General features: G+C 48.7%; 1 protein-coding gene and 1 pseudogene across 9 annotated transcripts in view; both read right to left on the bottom strand.

Annotated features, from left to right (window-relative positions):
- Nucleotides 1-264: 264 nt before the first annotated feature.
- The window catches only part of Rnf144a (ring finger protein 144A), a 104,820-nt gene continuing 81,286 nt past the window's right edge, over nucleotides 265-23,798 (bottom strand). For all 9 annotated transcript variants that reach the window (XM_026387719.2, XM_026387787.2, XM_026388295.2 and 6 more), the window contains 4 exons: nucleotides 23,086-23,293; nucleotides 19,259-19,406; nucleotides 8,551-8,640; nucleotides 265-4,314 (listed from right to left, as the gene is read on the bottom strand). In XM_026387719.2, coding sequence (XP_026243504.1) covers nucleotides 4,183-4,314; nucleotides 8,551-8,640; nucleotides 19,259-19,406; nucleotides 23,086-23,293 — 578 coding nt within the window. In that variant the 3' untranslated portion in view covers nucleotides 265-4,182. The remainder of the gene's footprint in view (nucleotides 4,315-8,550; nucleotides 8,641-19,258; nucleotides 19,407-23,085; nucleotides 23,294-23,798) is intronic.
- On the bottom strand, nucleotides 8,018-8,140 carry LOC113175752 (small nucleolar RNA SNORA70; annotated as a pseudogene).

The raw sequence follows: 23,798 nt of genomic DNA, 5'->3' as shown, positions 1-23,798 counted from the left end.
CAGGGATGCTTCTCTAGTCTGACACCACAAGGACCCAGAGAATGGCTACATGTGGCAACTCAACCCCAAGGAGGCAGATTATTTTGTCATCTGAGAGTTGAGACCACTCCCAAGAAAGAAGATCCCCAATAGAAACGCTGGGTTTGCAGAGGGACAGAGCATCCCCCGCCTGGCCAGCCCTCTCTCCCTCCCACCTCTCATCCCAGTATTTCAATCTTGTGGTCAGTCATCAATGAGGCATCTACAAAAGATGGAGCCAAGCAGGATTTTAAAAAGTCACCTGTATTCCAGCCAAAACATCTTTAAAAAGAAATCCCTTTGAAAGGGGGACAAACTACGTAAGACACAATACATTTAAAATATGTATTGAAGTTACAAATGAAACTTTTTCCATGTGATTCCAAAGTACAAAACACAACATTGAAAGGCGTCCAAACAGTTCTTTTATACATCACAGTGTTAGTGGCACAAAACGTACTGACATTTCAAAAACACAAACCAAATTTGTTTTTTGTTTTACCACCACTTGTCAAATACATAAAGTATACATGTGCATGGCTCACTCACGCATGCGTTTACACAAGATTCAAACACACCCACGGCAAAGTGAGCAAAGGAAAGACAGGTCAGGCACGTGGCACGTGGCACGTAGCTACCCTGCGCTGAGGGCTCTGGAACTGTGGAAGACAGACTGCGCACACCAGAGGCGGCCAGAGACCAAGGGACTGACGACCAGCAGGCATGCTCCCCAGGGGACGCACCAGCAATGGCCTCTCACTCGGGCCCTTTCGCTCCATTGGGGGTTTTTGGCAATCATCCGTCATAATCCCTTCATGTTGCTTATTTTCATAAGGGCCTGGGTCAATTAAAAGGAAGAAACAAGCTTTGGTATGTTCTAAGGAGACCTTCATGGAGCATTGAACATGCAAAATGTTTTCCCTTGATGATCTGTGATTTACATATGTATATACATATACACACACAGGTGTGTTTATTAATAAACAGTAATCTGAGAAAATACAAAAAGTCCACCCTGGTTCATTCCAACTCCCTCATGTTTACACTACCAAGGGAAATTTTTCTCTTATAATTTGTTACATAACTTTTGCTTTTTGCAACCTACATGAAAAAGATAAATTCATCTTGAAGTCATCTTTTCACCTCTGACATTTGCTCTCCTCTGGCAGAATGTGCCGTATGGAATATATTGTAAGGAGAGTGTGTTCCCTTGGAAGAGGTGCCAGGGGTTCATTCTGCAGTCTGAGCTGCTCCTGGGAGCTGAGGAGGAAGACCTGATTAGGACGTTGCTCATGCAATCAAGGTCTGCCTCGGCTCAGCTGTGATGTCAATCTCCGCCACCCGAACAGACTTGGTCTCCCAGGACATCTGTGGGGACACAGGACCCCTGGCTGAGCCAGACAGAAACCAGGCACCTCTAGTCAAAGCCTGGTGAGATGGCGAGCTGCCCAAGGGCTTCAGGTAGCTACAGGTCAACCCTGGGCTCCCCACTGGTCCACCCTGCAGCAGCCCTGGCCTCTGGCTAAGGGCCTCTCCCCGTCCCGGGAGTTAAAGGCCTCTCAATGAATAAAAGTACCTGCGAGCAGGACATCCAAGAAAATCATCTGTGAAAGTGAATGTCACTTTCCAACCAGGACAGACCATGCCCAATCACAGTAATGAGTCCATCTACTGAGTGCAGAAAAGACCTAAGTTCACACGGAGGGCCATCCTCTCATAGTCTATTCACAGTTTACACCCAGCCTGTGAAGATTGCATTGCTGTAACAAATGGGTGTGGCATTCCTTACTAAGAGAAAAGGGTTCTGTTGAGGGACATGCTACTTTGCGTATCTTCAGGTGATCTCACTGGCATTTACAGAGGATGGACAGTTTCTCTTTTGTATTAAATCCCACTGAGCAAACAGAGGCAGGTTTGATACAAAAGCTCAGTGCTTATCTGACTGCCCTGGCGGCCCCAGGATTGCTGTGGTCTGTACCTCACCAGACCACGTGCTTTTGAAGCATATTGCACACGAAGGCACAGGATGGTTGGGGCTAGAGATGTGTGTCATGGGGCCAGAGACTCCCCCAAGACAGGACATGCCACCCCTCTAGAAATAAGGGGTCTAGGCTCTCATGCTGGGCTCTAACTCCCTCCCCAAAGATGGGCTACTGCTGAATGGACTCATGTGATGGACAGCAGCTATTCAAGCCTGGGAGGACAGGGGCATCATGAAGGTCTCCCCCAGAGGCCACTGGAAAGAGGGCCAAATGCCTTCCGCCTTTGATAGGGGATGTGGCCAGGCAACTGTGCCTACAAATTACAGGTTTAAGTCCCAAGTCCCCAGGCCACTGGCTCATGGAGTTGTTGCCCATCTCCAGAAAATTCCTTTCATGCATAACAACATCTCAGACTGCAGAGACTCACCTGAAAGACAGCCTCAGCTAGATTCTTATTTAGTTCCTGAACTTTTAAACTGCAATTACAAAGAAAACTTCTCGAACATAATTTTGATGCAGACTGATCTCCTAAGTGGCTCTTGTTTCATAAAGAAAATCAATACTAGAGGTGAAGAGAGAAGTGATTCTGTTTCGTAACTATTCACTGTCAAGAAATAAAGAAGAAATTTGCAGGCAGGGAAGACATACTAGGACCTGAGACGGATGTGTAAAAGTCGAGTCAAACGCACACAAAATAACCTCATATTTAAAATGTGCTTGCAATGAGCAAACAACTGAGATAAAAGGACTTTGCTTTTGTTTTACTCCTTGGTAGAATTCTTAATAAGTCTTAAGAAATTCCACTGTAATAAATCCACAATATTTTTTTCTTGTTCCTGGCAAGCACATGTGGCTCTCATAGTAAATTCTCTTTAAAGGAAACGCTTTCTCCACCCTTCGGACAAGTGATGGAGTAACGTGCATCTTATTGATCCATGCATTTCTTTGCCATGGAAACAGTCACACAGAGCCCTGGGAAAGACCAAGTGGTAAAATCCCCACATCAGAAGTGAACTGCAAGCGTTTTATCCAGTCAGGGCAAACTGGTTAGCTACAGGGCTTGGAACTGTGTGAGACACATGATTTTTCAAAATAATTAAAGCATTTTAAAAATGTGAATATCCAGAAACTTCTGCCCCTTCTCCAAGGGCCCCCCCAGCCTCTGGCAGAAGGTCCTGGCTCCCAGGATCGATAATGCAATTTTCTTTTTACTGTCTGACTTGAAAACTGGGGCAAGAGGCCAAACCATAGTCATTCTGAGTAGAACTATTTCTTAGTAAACCATTGGTTTAGAAGACATTAGAAACTATTTGCCGCTACCTGGGTGAGAAGGAACAAGCCCTGTGGGTCTCCTGAATCCCCATAGCAGAAGGAACAAAAGGTGACTCTTGTGGAGACGTTCCTTTAAACATGTCAGTATTTTCCAATAAAAGCAGCGACATAGGAACCGTGTTTATAACAGTACACAGCTTACAGCATTCAGAAAGTTATTACAGCAAGTTTCAAGAAAAACACAGAGTGCATAAGGCTTTCCAAGTCTCCTGAAAAGTGGTCAAGCCAGAAAAGTCGCCGCACTACAACTTCTTAAAATGCACATTTTAAGAAAGGCATAGGATGGTTCATATGCACCTTGTTGGTTTTCACTACTCAGCTAGGATAAAAGAAAAGCCTTCTACAAAGGACCTCCCTAAATGCCATTAGTAATAAAAACGGTTGTCACCAACTGAGTGCTTTTTTCAAGTTGGAATAATTAAATTCTGTCTGAAGACAGATGTGATCCGGCCTCCCTCAACATGGTGCCATCTTGAAGCCAAGGAGGAGAGGACAGCATTTTGAAGGAGAAGGTCTCTTAGCCCCCACCAGATGTTCCTAGCCTACCGCCACGCCTCAGGGAGGAAAGGCCTGGTGTGCTTCTGTCGACACTGTCGCTCCGGTCTGCAGAGACTGATGCTGTGGGGACGTGCCCAACCCTCGCCTGTCTTGCCTTCCCCAAGACTAGGCGACCACACCCCGGGCCTGGGCAACACCTTGACATCGGTCCCTGAAATCACGGCATCCAGCCTGACACTGTGAAGCTCAATGGGGCACATAAGGCAAGAGAAATGTTTAGTGGGGGGCTGGGGGTGGGTGGGGAGCTACACGTCCCGGAGGCGGGGTCTCGGCAGCACCGTGCTTCCTCCCTCTAGGTGGGTAACGGGTCGTCGTCCCCCTTACTGCACTTGCACTTGCAGCAGAGTACGAACGGGGTGGCCAGGAGCAGGAATGGAGAGGCCACCAAGAGCAGGAGCCCAAAGCCAGCAAAGATGCCCACGACCTGGAGAAGGAGCAAAGAGCAGAGGTAAGGAAGCCTGGTCCATGGGTTCCCCGAGTGTGAGCAACACCACCCCCCCATTCTCCATCCACCCACCCACCCAGCCACCACTCCCAGGCATTCTCTATCCCCCCATGGACCCCCGTCCACCCGTCAACACGTCTGCTCAACCAAACACCCATATGTGCATTCATCCCCAGTTCTGCTCTCATCCACACATATTGGCTTCCCTTCAATTTTCCCCCTTCCTCCTAATTCCTTCTCTGCCTTTCTCCTCCCTTCCCTTCTCCCATCCATCTGTGCCTCCAATGAGCTGAGTTCCCGCTAACAATGTCCCAGGTGCTGAGAGTGCAAAGGTGCCTGAGATCTTGGCCCTCAAGAAGCACTCTGGTGGAGAAAGACCAAGATTTAATGGGATAATGCATCTTACAGAAACTGCCCTCACGCTCCAGGTGCAAGGGATTCCAAACAAGAGTCACCCACATTTTCTGGAGGAAAGAAGGGTTCCCCATGGGGACAGCTGGGGTTACAGAGGTGTGGAGGTGGTTAGTATACAAGAAAGACTGGGTCAAGCATCCCGCCTGGGACAAGGGGAAAGACACAGGCATGGTAAGTTAGAGGATGGCCTGACACTTGTCATTCCCAAGGATGAAAGCCCAATACTATTACAAATTTTGATTTTTCTTTAAAAACATGTTTATCCCTTAGTGTGTGTAAATGCTGAAAATAATAAGCTTAAAACATAGGCATATTGTCGTAGAAATCAGATAGTGCTGCTGTGCGAGGGAAACAGACTTTGCTTTGTGACCAGCTTGTCCACCAGCTGCACCCCTCCCAGGCTGCAGGGAGTGCAGAATTGAAATCCGAGGATGGAGTTAGGCTGCCATCTAGTGCTCAGAGTGATAAGTGCGTGAATGCTCTGGGCATGTGTTCTGACTCCACTTTTCCATGGGCCTGGTTTCTCAACTGGAAAATAAACACGTGAGCTAAAGATCTCAAAAAACCATTGTCGGATCTAAAATTATCAGCTGCTAAAGCATCCCAGATGTGTGAAGGAAAGGATACCTTGAATGAGAATTTCTTCTGAAGACCACACACTTGCACACGCATCCCATGCACACACATATGTGTGTTTATAAGCAAGACTGCATTAAACAAATGGGCATCATGATGATAAATCAGGTGGTGCACATGCTGGGGAATCACTACTGCTGCCCAGCCAGAGACCCTCCTCTGCAGAACGTGAAATCAGTGACTGGATCACAGTGTGAATTGGGTTGTGCTTTGCTAAAATCACCTGCACACTAATGCCTGGGCCCATAAGAACATGTGGAAAGTCTTATTTGAAAGGCTCTCCTGAGAGCCCATGTGACTGGTACACAGTTATCAGTCTCAAAGGAGCCACACACCCCGAATCTCTGACCAAACGCTCACATTCTTGCCAACCTGATGCCCCCTTCTCTTCTCACTTGGCCTATCCTGTCTAACTGCGCATACTCTTTGACAAGTCAGGTTACCAATCTATGCCAGCTGGTGGTAGATGGATGGATCTCACCAGGAGAATGCGGCCAAGAGGAAATTATGAGACAGCCAGACACCATGAAACAGACAGCATCACTTGGTGAGCTTGCTGGAGGTGTCAGGCACCAGACCACAGGCTAGGAGACAGGACGGTACCAGTCAGAGCCTGAGAGGGTCACTGAGAAGCACAGTGACAGCCATACCAGCAACCCTGAGGTCTGCAGAGAGCCAGCCTCCATTGGTACCAGATGCTGCGTAAGAACAGAACTCACTCTCTGTAGCCACTTCAAGGCCCCACCCCTGGCCCAGTGCCTCTCAGGATGAAGGACAGGCAAGTGGTCGTGGGTTCTCCGAGGAGTCTCTCCAGGGAGTCCCCAAAGCACATTTAAAGGTTTGGGGAAACTCAACCACAATCAAAGACCCAGGAAGTGTACAGGGCGCCTTTGATGTGCTGGAACATGACCTCAGAACACGGCAAAGGCAGGCGGAGCGCCGTGGTGTCAAGCGGATGCTGAACTGTAGTCCAGTCCAACTTTCTCACTTCAGAGATGCAAAGAAGCTATTCTAGGTGTTCCAGCATTGGTTTCAGATGACAAAGCTGGCTTCCCAGGACCCACCTCACTGGCTCATGAACAGCACCTGCAGAACACCCCACGTGAAGCTTCCAGGAGATGAGCACCCGAGAGGGCGTCCTGCCCTTCTGCTCAGTACGGAGACGTCCCAGGCAGACCCATGCTTGCGTGTGTGTGTGTGTGTGTGTGTGTGTGTGCGTGTGTGTGTGTGTGTGTGTGTGTGCACCATCCGGGGCTAAAACAAGTGCCACCATGAGCAGAGCTGGGCCTGGGTGAAAAGCTCTTCAGTGCCCGGGAGAGAAGGAAGAGCCAGCACTGGACAAGCTCCCCTCCTGGCAGAGGCCAGCAGCCTGCGTGTGGGTTCACTCTAGAGAAACAGAAATGCACATTCCGGCTCCTCCACAGCTCAGCTTGATTCTGGGAAGGCAATGGAAGAAGGAGGCAGGCGCCTCAAGCCATGGAGTCCACACAGCAGCCTCTGGTCCGGGAGTGGCTATGAAGATGCAGGAAGCCCCAGCAGCTCCCGCATCCCCTCTAGATACAGCCCAGGCAAAAACCAGGGCTGAGAAGGATGTGACCCCCTGTGGTATCCTACACTGTCGGAGAGGGTTTCTATGGGTTGAATTGTGTCCCTCCAAAATGACATGTCGAAGTCCTAAGCCCTTAGGTGCACAGTGACCCTCTTTGGAAACAGGGTCTTTGCAGACGTAATCAAGTTAAAATGCGGTTAACAGGATGGGATTTAATTTAATTTGATTGCTGACCTCATACAAAGAAGGACTTTGGACACAGAGCCAGACACAGGAAGAGAATGTGAAGCCCCAGAGGGGAAGACACCACCTGGGGTCAGGACTGGAGGATGTTCTCCAGCCAGAGGGCTCCGAGTGCTGGCAAAGCCCGGAGTTCAGGAGGCCAGCGGGGCTCCCCACAGGGTCAGGGCGAGTCCCTGGCCACACCCTGGCCCCAGACTTCTGGCTTCCAGAGAGACAATACGTTTCTGCTGTTCTGAGCCAGCGAGTTGGCAGAGCTTGGTGGCAGCGTCCTGTGCAGATGGACTCACGTGGAGGTGGGAGAGGAGCATTTAGGCTGTGCATCCCCAGGAGAGAAAGCGCCTACAGCCAAAACCAAATCTCCTGATTAGAGGGCAGCAAACGAAGCCCTTGGGCCAGTCAGCCTCATCACCCCTTCTGGGTACTTCTGGACAGGAAATAGGATGTCCTGGAGGGTGTGAGGAAGGAGGGGTGGCACAGTGAAGCCTCTAGCAGTGCAGGGCCTGCTATTTCTCTAGGCACCACAGCTGGGGGTACTTGACTCCACACACACCCCGGAAGAGCTCATCTAGCCACCATTCCTGAAAACTTATCCACACTGAACTTGGTAAAGCCCTGGGTTTTTAAGAGGTGCATCTCCTGGCAGCCAGAGGGCTTGCTATGGCCCTGTGTAGGGCCTCTGTCACCTGTTGCTTGTTCTGAGCTTGAGGAGGATGGGCGTGATGCCTTGGCTAATGTCACCCTGGCCCCCAGGGCTTGGGGCATCCCAAAGCCTCCTGCTCCCTGTCTGTAGCCTAGACTGGGACCAGCACTAGGCCGGAGACATGAGCAGCCACTGCAAAGGGCTGCCTCCAAGGTCCCCTAGGGCAGCCCAGGCAAGCAACAGGCGGCTCACGCTGTGGGGAAGATGCTGCGTGCAGCCAGTGACATGGGTCACCCACAAGGACGCCTTGCTTTAGATAACAGTGCTCTTGAGGGGAACGCTGACTGCAAACAGCCCCTGCCTAAAGCGCACCACTTGAGAGTTTCCAGGGCACTCAGCTGCAACTGTCCTTTCCTGTCCCCATTCCCTTGTACTGACTTGCTGAGCTCAGGCCTTCTCTGGAAAGCCTTTGGTTAAGCACCAGTAGACCCGGACTCAGGCCATGAGCAGCAGACAGGCAATGTGTGTGAAGCTGCAGGAGATGCTCGGTCACACACCATGGGGCCAGGGCACCCCCGGCCAGCAGCCCAGCAGGACTGTGTTGCCATATTCCCAGCTCTGCTTTTCTACACAGCAGCTCTTCAGCCAACTGGCCCCTTTCCTAGAACACACACACACACACACACACACACACACACGTCCAGATCAAAGCTCCAGGCCAGCTACCTCTTACCTGTGTCCGATGCCAGATCACAGAGGCCCGAGAGTGGCCCAGCTTGTTGCGGCAGGGTCCCTTGTCATAGTGTATCAGGAGGAAGTCATCCTGGGGAAGACAGAGGAAGGGACAGGGAGAGGGGATCGGTTCACTGGGTCTCCACCGCGGCCACACCTCCTTTGCTTCACACGCAAGCAGTGAAGACAGGAGGGCAGGCCTGTGCCACACGCCTGCCTCCAGCCACCACTATTCACAAGGAGCAGCCCAGGGCGACAGTCACCTGGCACACTGGAGAGGTCCTGAGCCAGATGTCCCCAGCCCAAACAAAGCAGGGCCTCCCTGGGCACAGTGGCCATATCCTGAGCTTGCAGGAAAGAGCAAGTGGTGCCAGCTCAGGGCTTCTGGACAAGCAGGTCAAGTGCTACTCCCCAGGGCCCCAAGGCCTGGCCGTGCATGGTCCCAGGGGAGGACCCAGCACAGGCTCACTCCAGAGACTAGAAGATCCACTTCACTTCTGCGCTGTCTTCAGCATCAGCTTCTCATCTAAAGCCGCTCCCTCTTGACTCAGACCATTCAACTTTTTTTATCTAAGAACCAGCCCAGGAACATCTTCTCCCCACAGGGTCTCCAACTGTACAGAGTGAGAAGAGACTCCTTTCTTGACACTCATGGAGACATCTGATCGATTCCCCACTCGACTCTCCAACCACTTCATAAGACAACCCCCCAGACCCTCAGCTTCCTGGAACGGAGGCAGGCAACGCTACACAGTTCAGTGCCTGTCATCCAGATCCCCATCAGCACTCCTGAGGCCGTACTCCACGAAGGAGAGCCCCTCCCCACCTACCGCTAATCCAGGAAACGGCAGCTCTTCAAAATGGCCCCATGCAGGGCCAGCACAGTGCTGTCCACTCATACAACTGACTTCTGTCAACAACCTCCTTCTGAGGAAAAGTAAGCAAACACAGGGCCCCAGGTGGCAGAGAGACAGGAGGCCACTCTTTGAAACTGCAGCACTGGACATGAGCTGCTCTCTTGTGGCTCCTGGAACCACTCAGCGAGGCCAGGTGCTAAGCTCGCTTTCTCTCATCTGGAGAAGGGTGCCAGCCGCTAGGGTGCTGAGGCTAGTCTCCTGGGGTCAGTACCACCGTGCTGTGGCACTGAATCCTGGCTGTTTCCGTGCAATCCCGAGAAGCCCTCGCAGAGGCTGGCCTCCCTTTGTTTGCCTTGGCACTCTTCTGTGGGAAGGCAGGCAGGGCAGCTGAACTCACAGCCTCTTCCAACCCCACGCTTGCCTTCAACCACGACATGTCTGGCCCCTTCTGTCCACTGTTAGAGCACGCCTCCTTCCTCCTGAGGAGGACTGAGCTCCTTCCTTCACTTGGACGCTCATGCGCACGCCACCTAGATCAGTTCAGGTTCCATTCTTACATCTCATCTCCCAAACAGCCTATCATGAGGTCTTGTTCTGTAGGTGAAAATGGTTTTGAATCTGTTTTCTGGAAAGTAAACTAAACCACATGGCGCTACTCAGTTTAGAAATCCTTAATGATCTCTGCCAGCAACAGTGCATTCTGCACATCAGAATCCCCTGGAAATGAAGGCTCTAGGCTTTACCTGCAGCTATAGACCCATGGATCCATGACAGGTCCCAGTGCAAACTCTCTAAGTGATTCTGACCCAAACTGTCCTTGGATAGGTGTTGGGTGGGTGCACGAGACCCTGTGCTGAAGGCCAAAGCCCTTTGCCTGCCCATAGAAACCTTTGTGGTGACCTGAGTCATGGGCCCAACAGTTCTGGTCATGTTCCTTTTGCTTAGCACCTTCTGGTCTTCAGGTCCTTAGCTGAGACCCCGCCCCACCCCCCACATCTAGTACTGGGCTGCTCCCCGGGTGCCCGTGGCCTTCACCCTCGGTGACAGCCTTCTTTATAAGGATGCTCTCAGGTCACGTGCCAGGGAGAGGGCAGGCTCCTCCAGATCAAGGACGAGGAGCTGCCCACGCTCAGTGCAGGTCTTAAGAAGACAAGGATGCTGAGAGCCACAGCCGAGTCTGTATGGCCCCTGGCATTTTGCCAATAGTATTGATTGACAGGCAAGGCGTTAATATCCGCCTCTGCCGCTACTTTTGAGTTCTCGCGCTATTTTTAGTTCTCACGGGGATTCCCCGGGAGTTCCCATTGGTTGTCGAAGTGCAGGAGGAGGGTTTTCCCGGATAGTTATTTCCGGCTGGGGGTTGCTGGAGGAGCCTCGTGGCTTTTCGGGAGGATTCCCCAGGAGCGTGTGTGAGGTTTTTTCTTGCAGTAGAAAAAATAAAATTTGTTCCTGCTTTAGTGGCTCGTGATTTGTGCCCAGCCAGACTGCGGCATTTGGCGGCCCGGACGGGGAACGTCTGAAGCTTCGGGGTAAGTGAAATTGCTTACCCCTAAGGGAAGGCAAGAGAATGGGTGACCATTTTAAAAAACAATATGTTCTTGCTTTGATTTGTTTTGGTTTTGTTTCAAGCTGCCTATCCCTAGAATTTTCTCAGGCAGACTGGGAAAAATGGTTGGCTCAAGGTTTGAAGTTGTTTGCCCCTGAGGAAGAGATAGAAATAGACCACAAATGCACATGTCCAGAAAATAGGAAAATTGATACAACGATTTTTTGTTCCATTTTTGTTTCATTCTGTTTCGGTCTTGTTTTGTGTTATCTTTTTGGGTTGCGTTATCTTTGTAACAGATTAGAAATTAGTAAAAAACAAACTGAAAGAGTGTTAAATAAATTGTTAGAGGTTCAAACCATGGAGAAAGACAATTTAGATCAAGCAAAAGAGAAGGTCTCTCAAGCTAGTCAGACAGAGGAAGAAAATTTAAAGGAAGAAAGCTTAGAGGAGAAACAGCTATCAGGGGGGAAGCAACAACAGGAGGCTGCTACTAACACCGATCTATCACCAGAGGGCGTAATTCAGCCAACAGCTCCACCTATGGAGATAGCTGAGCGGCCCTCAACCCCCTCAACCCCCGTAGTTGATAGATGGGATCCTGAGACAGGACCTCAAAGATTAGCATGCCCTGTACTTGAGCAGGCAGGAGGGCAGCGAATTCACCGTGAGTTAGAGTTCAAAACAGTGAAGCAATTAAAGGAGGCTGTAACAACCTATGGTCCTCATGCACCCTTCACTGTAAGCATGGTCGAATCCATTACTAACTTGGACATGACTCCAGCAGATTGGGCTAGCATGTGTAGATCTGTGCTAAATGGAGGACAATATTTGTTATGGAAGGTTGCCAATGAGGAATTTTGCAGGGAGACAGCTAGACGAAATGCAGCAGCCGGTTACCCTCAAAGAAGTCTAGAGATGTTGCTAGGAAAAGGACCTTATGAGGGTCAGCGGCAACAAATTCAATATGATCCTGCTGTATATGCACAGATTGCTGCAGACGCAGTTAGGGCATGGAAGACTTTACAAGGACATGGAGATTTACAAGGTCAGCTATCTAAGGTAATACAGAGACCTAATGAACCTTACGCTGACTTTGTAGATAGGCTTATTCAAACAGCCTCCAAAATTTTTGGTGACACAGAACAAGCAATGCCATTTATAAAACAACTGGCTTATGACCAAGCAAATCGTTGCTGCAGAGAGGTCATTAGACCATGGAAACATGAAGATTTAAACACATATATTAAATTATGTAGAGACATTAATGAACAAGGACAAGTCTTGGCAGCAGTACAACAGGCTTTAGATGCCAGGCCAAAAACATGCTACAATTGTGAACAAACAGGACATTTTAAAAGGAGTTGCCCCATAGGAGGAAGGTATAACAAAGTTAGGTATCAAAGGAATAGAACACCAGATATTTGCCCACGATGCCGTAGAGGGAGACACTGGGCTAATGAATGCCGTTCTCAAACCACCATAGAGGGTACTCCATTATCAAAAAATGGACAAGGACCAGGTGGTTACCCACGATATCGTGGAGAAAGGCATCAGGCTCCATTGCCAAAAAACGGACAGGGGGGCCCAATGCTCCGGGGCCCACGACCACAAATGTACGGGGCACTGGAGGAACCCAGAAAAACCATGGAGGAACCCAGCAACCCCATCAGGGTAGTACCCAGGACACATTATCCATCCGATCTCTCATCAGACGAACCAGAGGGAGCGCAGGGTTGGACATCTGCGCCTCCGCCAGAGCAGTACTAACTCCAGAGATGGGAGTTCAAATCATTCCCACAGGAGTAAAAGGACCTCTTCCCCAAGGAACAGTAGGCTTATTGTTAGGACGTAGTTCTTCTACGCTAAAAGGACTTATGATAAGTCCCGGGGTAATTGATCCCGATTATGAAGGTGAAATAAAAATTATAGCTAGTTCTCCAAAGGGTATATCAGTAATTTCACCAGGAGATAGAATAGCACAGTTATTAATAATATCCAGCCTACATGATAAATTTTCCAGTACTACTATGGAAAGAGGTTCCAGGGGTTTAGGCTCCACAGGTGTAGATTGGGCTATGCTGTCTTTGAATTTAGATTCTCGCCCAATGCTAAAACTAAATATTCAAGGACATGAATTTAATGGGCTACTGGATACAGGTGCAGACCTTAGCATCATATCTCGTCAAGAATGGCCAAAACATTGGCCATTACAACAAGCCACTCAAACGCTTCGAGGCCTAGGAGTGGCAACTAATCCCCATAGAAGTGCAATGGTCTTAGATTGGAAGGATCCTGAAGGATGTGAAGGAACTATACAGCCATATGTATTGGATCATCTTCCCGTAAATTTATGGGGACGAGATGTCTTAGATCAATTAGGTTTGACATTAACAAATAATATCAATCAAAATGCACCCACTATTATGGCTAGACAAGGTTTTAGGAAAGGAAAAAGATTAGAAAAACAAGAACAAGGTATAGCAGCACCAATACAAATAGATCAAAGAATAAATAGACATGGACTGGGTTTTCAGAAGGGGTCACTGAGGCAATAAAAATCACTTGGAAATCAGATAGACCAGTATGGGTTTCTCAGTGGCCCCTGACTAAAGAAAAGATACAAGCAGCCCATGACCTGGTCAAACAACAATTAGCGGAGGGACATATACAACCTTCTGTATCTCCCTATAATACTCCCATTTTTGTCATTAAAAAGAAATCTGGTAAATGGAGATTATTACAAGATTTAAGAGCCATTAATAATGAGATGGTTATTATGGGACCTGCTCAATCAGGGATTCCTCAATTGTCTGCTTTACCAAAAACCTGGTATGTTTTAGCTATAGATATTAAAGATTGTTTCTTTTCAATTCCAATTCATCCTGAGGATAGTCCACATTTTGCATTTACTATCCCTGCACTGAATCATGAAGGTCCTGATCAGAGATATGAATGGAAAGTGCTCCCTCAAGGGATGGCTAACAGCCCAACTATGTGTCAAATTTATGTTAATAAAGCAATCCAGCCACTTAGAAATCAAAATCCTGAACTACAAATATTTCACTATATGGATGATGTATTGTTAGCACACAAAGATAAAAACACATTGTTGGAATGTTATGCCACACTTACAAATTTGTTAAAAAATTATAATCTAGAGATAGCAATAGATAAAGTACAATTAAATTTTCCAATTAATTATTTAGGAGTTCTATTATCCTCAACCATGGTCCGTCCACCTAAAATTCAAATACGAGTAGATCAACTCAAATCGCTTAATGACTTTCAAAAGTTGTTGGGAGATATAAATTGGATAAGGCCTTATCTAGGCATACCAACAGGAGAGTTGGGACCTTTATTTGATATCCTAAAAGGTCCATCAGATCCAAATTCACCCCGCATATTAACTCCTGAAGCAAGAAAGGCATTAAAAATTATTGAAACATATATGGAAAATATGCATTTGGACAGAATTGATATAAGTTTGCCTTTATTATTCATTGTAATACCAACAAAAAATATTCCTACAGGAGTATTTTGGCAAGAAGGTCCATTATTGTGGATACATTTATCTTACTCTCCTAACACTATTCTTACTAGGTATCCTGAGGCTGTAGGACAATTAATACTGAAAGGAATAAAAGCAGCAAAGGGAGTGTTTGGAATTTCTCCCAATAAAATTATTACTCCATATACTATGGAGCAAATTGATGAGTTAGCTAATGAGTTAAATACATGGGCAATAATCATGTGTAAATCAAATGTTTCATTTGATAATCATTTACCATCTAATCCTTTGTTGTCTTTTTGGTCTAAGCATCCTGTAGTTTTTCCTAAAATGACAAGAAAAACACCTATCGTGAATGCTCCAAATATATTCACTGATGGGTCTAATAATGGTACAGCTGCAGTAGTTACCCCTGATCAAACTTTTACATTTTTAGTTCCCAAACAATCAGCTCAAAAGGTAGAGCTTAATGCAGTTTTACAAGCTTTTGTGATGTTTAAAGATTCTGTATTTAATTTATTTTCTGATAGTCAGTATATAGTTAATGCTATAATATCCCTTGAAGATGCTGGTAGGATTTCCCCTTCCTCTACTGTTTTCTCTTTGTTTTCCACTATACAAAGTCTAATCTGGGATAGAAAAGATCCATTCTTTATAGGACATATCAGGGCACATACAGGATTGCCTGGAGCCCTTAGTTTGGGCAATGATTTAGCAGATAAAACTACACATGATATACATATTTTTTCTACTGTAGAAGAAGCTACAAATTTTCATAAAAGGTTTCATGTTAATGCTAATACTTTACAAAAACGTTTTAAAATAACTAAGGAACAAGCCAGGCATATAATAAAACAATGCCAAAATTGTGTGACCTTTTTACCACAAGTTAATCTTGGAGTCAATCCTAGAGGACTGATACCTAACCATATTTGGCAGATGGACGTCACACACTTGCCAGAATTTGGAAAATTAAAATATTTACATGTTACAGTTGATACTTCTTCCGGATTTTTGATGGGCTCCCTTCATGCCGGAGAAAAAACTAAAGATGTTATAGCTCATTGCTTACAAAATTTTGCCACTGTGGGTGTTCCTAAACAGTTAAAAACTGATAATGGTCCTGGTTACACTTCTAACTCTTTTAAACAATTTTGCTCATCTTTTGGTATTACTCATATAACAGGAATCCCATACAATCCACAGGGACAAGGCATAGTTGAAAGAGCTCATCAAACTATTAAAACGTACTTATTAAAGCAAAAAGAGGGAATTGGAAAGGGGTATATATCCCCCAAAGATAAACTTAAAATAACCCTTTTTACTCTAAACTTTCTAAATTTGGATTCATCAGGACTTAGTGCTGCGGAAAGACATATGTATCCGAAAAATGTACATAAGCCTAAGGTACTTTGGAAAGATATTCTAACAGGACAATGGAAAGGTCCCGACCCAGTTATTGTCTGGAGTCGGGGTTCCGTTTGTGTGTTCCCACAGGGAGAACAGCAGCCGATTTGGATTCCAGAGAGGTTAACCAAAACAATTTCTACAGAAAAAGAAGATGATTTGACTGAAATCCATAACAGCTGATATCCAGAGCTCCAGCTTGGCTATTCTTACATCTGCGACAGTGATTAACCACGGTGCCCTTTTTCAATATCTATTTTATTATTGCATTTTTCCCACATCATAAAGTTCTATTTTATTTTTTGAGCTCATACAAACCTAGGTTAATGTTTTTCTGATCAGTTTTGTTTTTTGACTGTGTTTTATTTTTTGACTGTGGAGTTTTTAAACATTGCAATGGAGATTTCACCTAGGTAAAGCTACAAGGCCTTTATTATTGTCTTATATGTTGTATGTTATGTGCGCACACTTCTGTTTTGTGTTGTATGTCTGTATGTGTGTATGTCCATATATCTTATATGAGGAGCGCTCATGAATAAATGGATCCGAATTTTTTTTTATTCACGTGATTTTAATGGTTTAATTTAGATTGGGTAAACAGCTGTTGAAAATTGTTTTAATATGTAAACAAATAAGGAGGTTAACAGATCTGTTTGTTTGCTTTCACCTTTCCTTCTCATTATATTTAATAATTCTGTTCAGGATAATGTAAATTGTTCAAAAAATTGTTTTCTTAATGCCTGTTGGAATGTTACATAATTTTTTTTCCTAGCATCATTGCCAGAATTCCTATCTTCATCCCAGTGCCGGTGAAGACAAAGATAAAACCAAACTACAGCTTCTTCGGTAGCTATCAACAAACTGTATAAACTGATGCATCAGTGAATAATAACTCAACAAGTAATGCTCAATCAAGGAGTAGATTTACTTTGGGAGGAAATGGACATATTGACAGATTCCTCTACTTTGAACTGCTTGCACAACTTGCCTGGACTATGTATCACTTGTATGCATTGTGAACTATCTGTTGGTGCAGCGAATTGTGGTAATGCTGGCATCTTTGCTGATGGTGTCACTGGTGGTACAATTTTTCAAAGGAGCCCTCAATTGGCTTGGTGTCATGGCATTTTTCATCCTCCTCCCTTCTACTAGTGATGGTCTAAAATTTGGGGGCCAACAGAGGTGAGGCAAAGAACCTCACCCCCCCACTGGTGCAAAGGCCTATCCACAAGTATGGCTGTATGCTGGACCGGTAGTCAGTGACGGGTATGATCCGATTGCAGTGGTACCAACCTAAGACAGGAGGCTGACGCCTAGAGGTCAGTTCATCCGATGACGGGTAAGGACCATATGTTGAATTGGACTACCTAACAGGCACGGTCCCTAAGCCACATTACTTGTTGTTTAATTAAACAGAAGGGGGGAGATGCTGAGAGCCACAGCCGAGTCTGTATGGCCCCTGGCATTTTGCCAACAGTATTGATTGACAAGCAAGGCGTTAATATCCGCCTCTGCCGCTACTTTTGAGTTCTAGCGCTAATTTTGAGTTCTCGCGCTATTTTTAGTTCTCACGGGGATTCCCCGGGAGTTCCCATTGGTTGTCGAAGTGCAGGAGGAGGGTTTTCCCGGATAGTTATTTCCGGCTGGGGGTTGCTGGAGGAGCCTCGTGGCTTTTCGGGAGGATTCCCCAGGAGCGTGTGTGAGGTTTTTTCTTGCAGTAGAAAAAATAAAATTTGTTCCTGCTTTAGTGGCTCGTGATTTGTGCCCAGCCAGACTGCGGCACAAGGACAGGCAATTTAATATGTGCTTTCTTATCCCCTGACAGAAGCACTCTGAACGCGTCCCATGTTGTATCAATTTAATTGTGATTTTAAACTTACTGATGCAGCCCTTGGGCAGAGCGATCCCAGCAGCTGCCGGGAGTCCAGCAGTGTTTTTAGGACAAAGAGTATTTTCCTTCCTGTTGATCAGAGGTGTCACCCAACTTACGGGGGCACGAGAAACAACAGGCCATGTACAGACAGTCATGGTCAGTCAACCGCACAGGACAAGGACTGAGGCTTTGGGCAGGTTCTTCTGTGAGGCTTAACGTGTCCTGTCCAATTCTGGCTTGAAGCCACCTGGCCCAGGCATCAGTGACAGGTTTTAGAGCTTGAATGGTCAGAGGCTGGACACTGGACACCAGGACCCTTCCTTGCCAGCCAGGGGCTTTGGGGAAACACTAGTAACTTCCCTGGACTTTCTCTCAAGAAAAAGAACTCACAGTCCCAAGTCGTGGAAGTGCTGGGTGAACAGAGGGTCTGCAGAGCCCACTGGCCAGCAAAGGCCTCCTCAGCACTCACCAGCCCTCTACTGTGTGCTGACTCGAGAGGACCAGCTCCCCTGAGCAGTGGATGTGGGCACGGTGTGACACGTGGGGAGCACCAGGGAGACTCCCTGAGGGGTGGGCAGGATCGTGAGAGGAGCCCCGTCCACTCGTCTGTGCCTGGAGGCCTCTGTGTCGTGGCGTGGGCCTTGGTGGGAAACTGAGGAGAAGGGCCCAGGGGGAGCCTGCGTGCTGGGCTGGCCAGGGCTCGGGCTGCCTTCCAGCCACACACTTGTGACCTGGTCTGAAACCACGTGACTGTCCTTGATAAGCTGCCCAAACAGAATCTGCTCCTTCAGAATCTGCCCTCTAGGGTCACAGGGCTGTTTTTCAGCGCTCTTTGATCTGCCAAGGACACAGTGGGGCCGTGAGGAACGGAAGCCACCCGCACCCAGCCCTCGACCTTCTCTCCCTCTGTGCTCCTTTGCTGACCCACCACCAGGCCCTGTCACATGCAGAATATTTGTGCTTCCTCCACGGACAGCCATTGGGGACCCCCAATGTGATGGTGTCAGGAGGGGGTCTTTGAGGGCAATTAGGTTTCCCTAAGGTCCTGAGGGTGGAACCCAGGATGGGATTAGCCAGTGTCCTCTCTGCCACGTGAAGACACAGTGAGAAGGTGGCCAGGAAGGGACCTCAACAGGAGTGGGAACTGTCTGTACCTGTCCTAAGCCCTGAGGAAAACACCCCATGGCTCACGCCACCCCCTCTGCACCTCTGCAGCTATGCAACACAGCGGCCAAGCTGATGAGGTAGCACCAGAGGACTGAGGCTCTCAACACCCCTGAAAGCCAGGTGGAACCCCAAGCCTGCCGGAGCGTCCATGCCCAGAGCTGCTGAACAGGTTGCCTGGACAAGTGACACTCCGAGTTGACGTTTCCACAACTCAGGACAAACGTCCTGCTCTTGTTACTTCTCCGTTTCCAGGAATAACCTCCAAGCTCTCGGGGAATGGCTGGTCATTTCCCACCCCAGCTTGACCCTCAAAGCCCCCTGGGGCCCTGGACCCGCGGCAGTACTCACATCCAGAGACTCCAGGCAGTACCAGCAGAAGGCGTGCTTACAACTCTTGCACATCATCTGGGCGCACCCTTCGTCTCGCTCGATGTAGACTTTGCACTTGGGGCAGCGCTTGATGGGCGCGTCATCCCCTTCCATCTTGAAAGCAGAGCTGTGGGAGAAAGTCCGTGAGGGACCCGTGCCGAGGGGCCCACCGGAGACCGGCAGGCAGCGTGGGCCACATGGGAAGCACGGCTGACTGCGGTGACCAAGACCTCGGGTGATGAAGTGACATAGAACCCAGCCTAAGAAGCGGGGACTTGAGAAAACCAGCAACCAGAACACGGCCCCAGCTGGGCTGGATCAGGACTGTAAAAAGGAAAAGCAGTGCGTGTCTACAGGTGGGTGCACAGGAAACACAAGAGACCACAGGGCAAAAGGCTGCAAGGGAGGAATCCGGGTGACGGTGCGAGACTGAAACATCTCGTGCGTCTTCCTGTGCTTGTGTTAGTTTCCAAAGGGCTGATGGTAAACTTCATGCAATTCACTGCTGTCAGAAAGAATTCAGTTATGAGCACACATGAATACAGTCTATTTGTGTGCTCGTCTCACAAAACTCTTCTCCTGAGCATTCTGCTTGGATTGGCAGTGGCTATCAGTGCAAAGTGCTTGGGCCTGGGCTGGTGCCGGCTCTCCTACAGTCAGCTGGGTGAAGGCTCTCCAAGCCTCAGTCCTCGTGGCAGTGTGAGCATGAGAGAAGGTCACTTACACCCAGAGCACAGGTGGCATCTTGCTTGTGGGCTGTGCTGCTAAAAGGGGCAATGACTTAACGCTGTGGTGAAAAGGTAGCACAGAGTTCAGGGAGGATGTCCAGAAAAAAAGCACAAGTGCTAAGTGAAGTCACCACCTCTGGTGGTGCATCGAGGGCAGTGCCTGAACAGACTGCGTCAGTTCAACTCCACAGGAGAAAAATGGGTGCACTCTGGGCCAAACATTCATTCACAATATGCCCACTGAGGCTGAGCAAATGCTGGCATTTTGCATGCATCCTGGCTGAAGGAGCTCCCCCAAACATCAGAGTATCTACAGGAATGAAACAGTCTCACTCCAGTCTGACTCATCTGGCTATGAGACGTGAACTTTCCTTATCATTTCATCCCCAGGTTCCTAAAAGTGCACTGAGGCCCATGCCCAAGCTGAATGCGATTCTGCTTTGTCCACTGGTAGAAGGAGACAGGCCATAAAGCTCTCCAGAGAAGCTGTGCACCCTGGCAGCTTGGAGCAGATCAACCCTAGCTAGGCTCTGACGCCTTATCTTCATGGCCTCCTCTCCTCTCCCTGGAGCAGACTAACCTGGCTACCAGCATCATCTCTAAGGAGTGGGGAGAGGTCCAGGAGGTTGGCACAGGTCAGGTGCAAAACACAAAGGCTGCCCACACACAGTTGCTGTCTGTGCTGTGACTGCAAGATGACAAAGCTGTCTGTAGCTCAACTTCTTAAATTTACAGGCAGATGGCAGATGGCACTGAGAGTGAGTGAGGCTGCCCTCATGACAGATGGACCAACACATTTGCACGTGCCTCTAAAGGCGAGACCACAGTGGCCTCTGACAGTGGAGTTAATCCTGCAAAGAGCCTAAAGTCTCAAGGGACCAAATCCTGAGACTGAGGCTGATGGTCAGATTAGCTAGAACTGCTCTGGTGTAAAAGCCAGGTGTGGCCTTAGAGTCATGAAACCAACATTCTCACGTGACCCACAAGCTGATGTTAGAAGAAATGCCATGGGCAGAGGCAAGACCACCAGAGGCAAGACCAGACATGCTTCGGGGATGTTCAAAACAAAACCTGTGGGAATACCCAATCTGATGCACTATGTTCCGCCTGAATGCAGGTATAGACCGTGGCCTTGAACGATTACTGGTATCTGGATCACAGATGAAATTACTCACAGATAAAATTACTACTAATAAACAAGTGTTAGCACTACTCAAATTTAAAAGGGTGGACTGGAGTCCGTGGCACTTTAACCACAGTCTACCTGCCCTGTGGCCTCAAGGGGTGGCAGGAAACGCTAATGGGTACAGCTGGTCAAGTGGGGACAGAAACGTGGGCACAGGGAGGATTTGACCTAAACAACAACGAATCTACTACAACTAAGTGTTTGCAGTCATACATGGCAACAGCCTCCTTTGGGGAGACAGGAGGGTGTTAAGAGGACTGTGGGTTTCTCCATAAGCCCCCTCCCGGGGCAGTGGCTGGGGCTCAGATCCCACATGAGAACACAGACTTGGTATGGCCAGATACTCAGACTCCCAGAGAAGCCCCAAATTCCAATTTTTATGTGAAATGTCCTGATTTTTAAATGTTCACAAAAGTAGACTGGTTACTCTTGATTCAAGTCGCCCTGGTGAAATGACGTAAAGGAGGCTGTGATATCAGGGATGGAGAAAACCGAGTCATTAGGCCCTAACCTGTGCTCTTTCCCCGTCTAGGAAAGCGTCTCCCCATAGGAAACCCAGGGCTGGAAGCTTCGTCCTTCCCGCCTGCCGCAGACGCTCTTTTTCCCAACCCTGCTCTTCCTGCGCAGGATGGGGGACCCACTCACTCTCACCAAACAGCCACTTGGCTGCTTCCTGGGGCAGACGCCCTGACCTGCCTCCTACTTATAATTATTTTCAATCCAACCAAACAAGAAATGTGTTTCTTCTAGCAAAGTTTGGAAGCATCCAAGACCCCAAGTCTAAGTGAAGAGAGATGGCTGGTGTCTCCTGGCGTCTGAGTGCTGGACGCAGGCAGCTCCCAGGTAGACACACAGCCCCTGGGGGAGCTCAGCCCAAGGGAGGAGTCAGCCACGGAGACAGAGACGGATGATTGAAAACACAGCATGTCGGGAAGGGCCCCTGCAGACTATCTCCCGGGGGAAGAGGGTGGGGTCGGGCAAGCTCAGCAGAGGGGACTCAGCCCTGTCTGAAAGGTGGCAAGGAGTCTGTGGAAAGCAGGAGCCGGGAGAAGGGGCACTAAAGGCATAGAGACCAACAAGCAGACCAGGAGTGGGCCAGGGATGTGGCGTGGGAACTCGAGGTCCTGGGGCGGGACGTGGAGTGGGGCCTAGGGGAGAGGAGGAGGGGAGAGAGGAAGACACGGAGTAGCTGGTGCAGATGCCTCAGGGTAGGCAGTGGGCAGACAGGGCAGTCCCCCCATCTATTGGGAACCTGGCCACTCTACCTAGTAGGGCCAAGTGACAGTGGGAAAAAAAAAAAGAAAAGACTTGGGTATTACCAATTTCTTATGGTTCATTCTATCAAGTTTCAAGATACACAGAATGAGGCTACAAAGTCTACCTGGGCAAACAGCAGGATCACCTGGCTGTGAGGAGGAGCAGGGCAGAAACCCTGCCTGCTTCCCAAATCTCCCAACAGACATGGAGTTTTAGGGAGACCTGGGTCCTCGGCTTCCGTCAGCTGAAATCCTGGGTTGGTGATCCTTCTGGGGTCTACACCCCACCCCTGCTGAGTCCTGTTCCTACACCTCTGTTCAGGATCCACTCAACACTGCACTTGTGGGAAAACAGGCATGGCAGGACTCACAACCCGCATGGTGACAACTGTCTGCTCATTCGCTTTTGCAGGCAGGTAGTGTTGAGTGTGGTTCTTGTGGATTCTTATATTTTCAAAGCCTTGCCTAGTTCTGGTGAATGATTCTCAAAAATCAACCATCAAACACATAACTACAATCCCCAGAAGGAGAGTGCGCATTGAGGCTGACGGATGCACAGCCATGTCCCCCAGAGACACTTTCCTTCTCCCGGCCTGCAGCCCGCCCACCCCCCACCCTGCCCAGTGCAGGAGGTACCTGGTTTCTCCAGGGAGGAAGGTGATGGGCATGGTTTCTGGGCAGCCTTGCCCGGGGTGCCAGCGGGCTCTGCAGGCGGAGCAGAACTCCATGTCGCAGGCTTTGCACTGCACCAGCTGGGGGGTCTGCAGTCCCATGTCCTGGAGCTGGCACACAGCCTGGCAGGAGGATGCTGGGCACCATGTCCGGCATGGATCGAAGAGCACCTCTAGCAACAGGAGACAAGACAGGTGAGTCAGACCTGGAGCAAGGCGGGGCTCACAGGATGGGCCTGGAGCAGTTCTGTAGGGCACTGACCAGTGTGGGGAGCAGGAAGGAGGATGTCCAGGTAAGGCGACCAGACAGGTCAGCCCTTGCAACTCTGTCCTGCTCTCCCACCTCTGCTCCAGCTCCTCCTGACCTCCAAGCCTGTTCCTGTGGTGCAGCAGATTTCCAGACACCCCAAGTGTCCACGGGGATGCTGCCCCTGTACCTTTAACCAACTGTGTCCCCCAGGAAGGTCCTGCTCACCCTCTAGGACAGGCTCAGAGCTCTCAGGCCCCTGCACTCTGGAGAGCTGTGCCCTCCTGTCACTGTATGCATTTTGAGTACTGGCACTATGATTCCTTGTCTGCCCCAAGGACACAGCTTCCTGAAGTCAGGCCTGTGTCCTCTTATGGCCTCAAAATGAGGCCCAGGGCTCAGCAGTCTGCACTTGGGTCACACGTGTTAAA

The sequence above is a fragment of the Urocitellus parryii genome, chromosome 12 (genome assembly GCF_045843805.1).
Source record: "Urocitellus parryii isolate mUroPar1 chromosome 12, mUroPar1.hap1, whole genome shotgun sequence".
Classification (NCBI taxonomy): Eukaryota; Metazoa; Chordata; class Mammalia; order Rodentia; family Sciuridae; genus Urocitellus; species Urocitellus parryii.
The sequence above is the reverse complement of the archived record's forward strand: the minus strand, read 5'-3'. Positions and strand labels throughout refer to the sequence as shown.